The following is a 2,659-nucleotide window of genomic DNA, read 5'->3' on the forward strand; positions in this document are numbered from 1 at the left end:
GATGGCGTGCTGGCTAGGTGTCACGATCGAAATTTTCGGTGGGATACTATATATACTCACGCTGCTCGATCCGTTTCCGTTTGCGTTTGGTTTGGGCGGGGATTCAAATTATGCGCACGTCCGGCATCATCGCAACGGCATGCATGCGCAGGTAGCACCTGCACCGCTCAAGCATTTCGCGCACCTGCATTGCATGCGCCTATATCTATCCGTTTCTGCAGCCGATTTGTTACCGATCAAATCGGACGAACGGGCGGGCGGGCTTCCGAAAACAAAACATTTCCCCGCCGAGATTCAACGTGTCGAACAAATTAATCGTAAGCTTCTTTTGAAATCGAACCAATCAATCATACTAAGCTCCGACAGAAATCGAACGTCGCACTCATTCTCCCGACCGTGCCACATCCCGTCCTGCCCAATCCAATTCCAAGCCTCTTTGCTCTCTGGTCAGACAGGCGGACCGTCAAGCAAGCCTCTCTGGTCTCAGCGACTTCGCTCTGCATTACCAAATACACGGGCACGGCACGCCGGAACACCGAGACATACTCACATGCACGGCGGCGGCGGCCATTTTTAAGTAATCTTTCGCCTCACCAACCCAATCGCTCCACGCGATCCTCTTCCTCCTCTAAGGCTCTAATGTCGATGAACAACCTCGCCATCGCTGGCGGGTGGGCCGACCTACCGCGCGACCTCCTCGAGTCCGTCCTCGCCCGCCTCCCCGTGCCGGACCGCGTCCGCTTCCCGGTCGTCTGCACCGCGTGGCAGTCGGCCCACACCGCCGCCGCCGCCGCCGCGGGGCTTCCTCAGGCCGCGCCGTCCCCATGGCTCATGCTCCCCTTCAACCCGACCGCACGGGCCGGCCGAAACGACGACGGGAGCGCCAAGCTCTTGGTGGCGCGGTTCCTGAGCCTGGCGGAGGGCCGGGCGTACGCGATCCGTCAGCCGGCGCCGGCCGCCCGCGACCGCCTCTGCTTCGGCTCGTCGCCCGACGGGTGGCTCGTCACCGCCGACGCCTGCTCGGAGCTGAGCCTCCTGAACCCGGTCACGGGCGCGCAGCTCCGCCTCCCGCCCGCCGCCACGCTCCCGTTCGTCGACGCCCGCCGCGGCGCCGACGGCCGCGTCGAAAGCTACGGCCTGCGGTTCTCCTTCGCCGACGACGGCGGTGGCGAGTGCGGCGAGGAGGCGCTGGTCCCGCCGGAGATGCTCGCGCCCGACAGGCTCCGGTACGAGGTGTACGAGAAGGCCGTCGTTGTGTCGGCGCCGCGGAGGGTTGGCACCTCGGCCTCCTCCTGGGGCGGGTACGCCGTGCTGCTCATCTGCCAGCCCCTGGGCCGCCTCGCCCTCTCGCGGGCGGGGGACGCGGAGTGGGCGCTGCTCAACGCCGACGCGCCCGGGCGGTGCTGGGTGGACGCCGTGCGCGCTTCGTTGTCGTCCGGCACGGACGGGAGCCGGCGCGACCATCAGCCGGTGTACACGATGGACGCCGCGGGGCGCGTCGACGCGTGGGACACGGACGCCGCCACGGCGCCCAGGGCGGTCACGCTCGCGCCGCCGTGCGTCTACTCGTGCTCGGGCCACTCGTGCGCCATGTCGGCGGCGTGCCGCAAGTACCTCGTGGAGCTCTCGCCGGGGCGCCTGCTGCAGGTGCACCGCCTCCGCGAGGCAGTGCACGCGCGGTACGCGTGGGAGCCCCGGCCGGAGTACGTGGAGTATACCACCACCGGCGTCGAGCTCTTCGAGTGGACGGCTGCCACCGGCCAGTGGGCGCGGGCGGACGGCAAGGACCGCGTCCTGGGCGGGCGCGCGCTGTTCCTCGGGAAGAGCGCGTCGCTGTGCGTCCCGGCGGACGATGCCGGGTGGTGCGCCGGGGTGAGGGCTAACTGTGTCTACTTCACCGACGACGGGCCGTGGTCGCACGACCGGTGTCACGAGGTGGCGCCGGACGTGGGCGTGCTGGACGTCACCGACGGGAGCTACAGGCCGCCGCGCGGCGCCGCCAGGGACCTGCTGTGGAAGTGGCCGCCCCCGGTTTGGGTGTTCCCGTCGCTGGCCGGCTGATTGATCCGCCCCCTGCCTCTGAATCTTGGAAGCTTCCATGACGAATCAGTGTGTAGAGATGCTCTTCATTTCTCAGAAAACAGCGGCTCAACTTCGTTGACCTGCTGCAACCTGTGTGCATGCATAGTTCTGTAGATTAACGAGGATTTCGTTGAATAATAAGAACACGTGTAAGTTGTAACAGAGGTCAATCTCTTTGCTGACCTCTTGCACCGACACGCTGTTGGTTGTGGAAAGCCTGCTATAGATAAATAGATGTCGTTTTAAAAAAGAAAGATAAATATATGTTACTCCCCTGTCCCTAAATAAATAGAATTTTAGAGTTGTCTTAAGTCAAAATTTTTAAACTTTGACCAAATTTATAGAAAAAAGGGTAAAATTTATGGTATCAAATTAGTATTGAATTTGCCATAGAATATATTTTCATAAAGCGCTAATTTTATGTCATAGATGTTGATACTTTTTTTCTATAAATTTAGTCAAATTTTTTAAAAAAAATCTATTTGGGGATGGAGGGACTAAATAAAAAAAAATCTCAATATGTACTTTGGCTTTTTTTTTTTTTGAGTAGGGTTAGTTTTCTTTCTCTTTTTTTTAA

At 60.1% G+C, this 2,659-nt stretch overlaps 1 protein-coding gene across 1 annotated transcript; it reads left to right on the forward strand.

Annotated features, from left to right (window-relative positions):
- The first annotated feature begins 564 nt into the window (after window positions 1-564).
- LOC136525382 (uncharacterized) lies at window positions 565-2,061 on the forward strand. Its single transcript, XM_066518389.1, has one exon. The coding sequence runs from the start codon at window positions 640-642 to the stop codon at window positions 2,059-2,061; it is 1,422 nt and encodes a 473-aa protein (XP_066374486.1). The 5' UTR covers window positions 565-639.
- The last annotated feature ends 598 nt before the right edge of the window (window positions 2,062-2,659 follow it).

This window comes from Miscanthus floridulus, chromosome 19 (assembly GCF_019320115.1).
Source record: "Miscanthus floridulus cultivar M001 chromosome 19, ASM1932011v1, whole genome shotgun sequence".
Lineage (NCBI taxonomy): Eukaryota > Viridiplantae > Streptophyta > Magnoliopsida > Poales > Poaceae > Miscanthus > Miscanthus floridulus.

Coding starts and splice junctions, on each gene's coding strand:
- LOC136525382 (XM_066518389.1), top strand. CDS start 640: ATGTCGATGAACAACCTCGCCATCGCTGGCGGGTGGGCCGACCTACCG.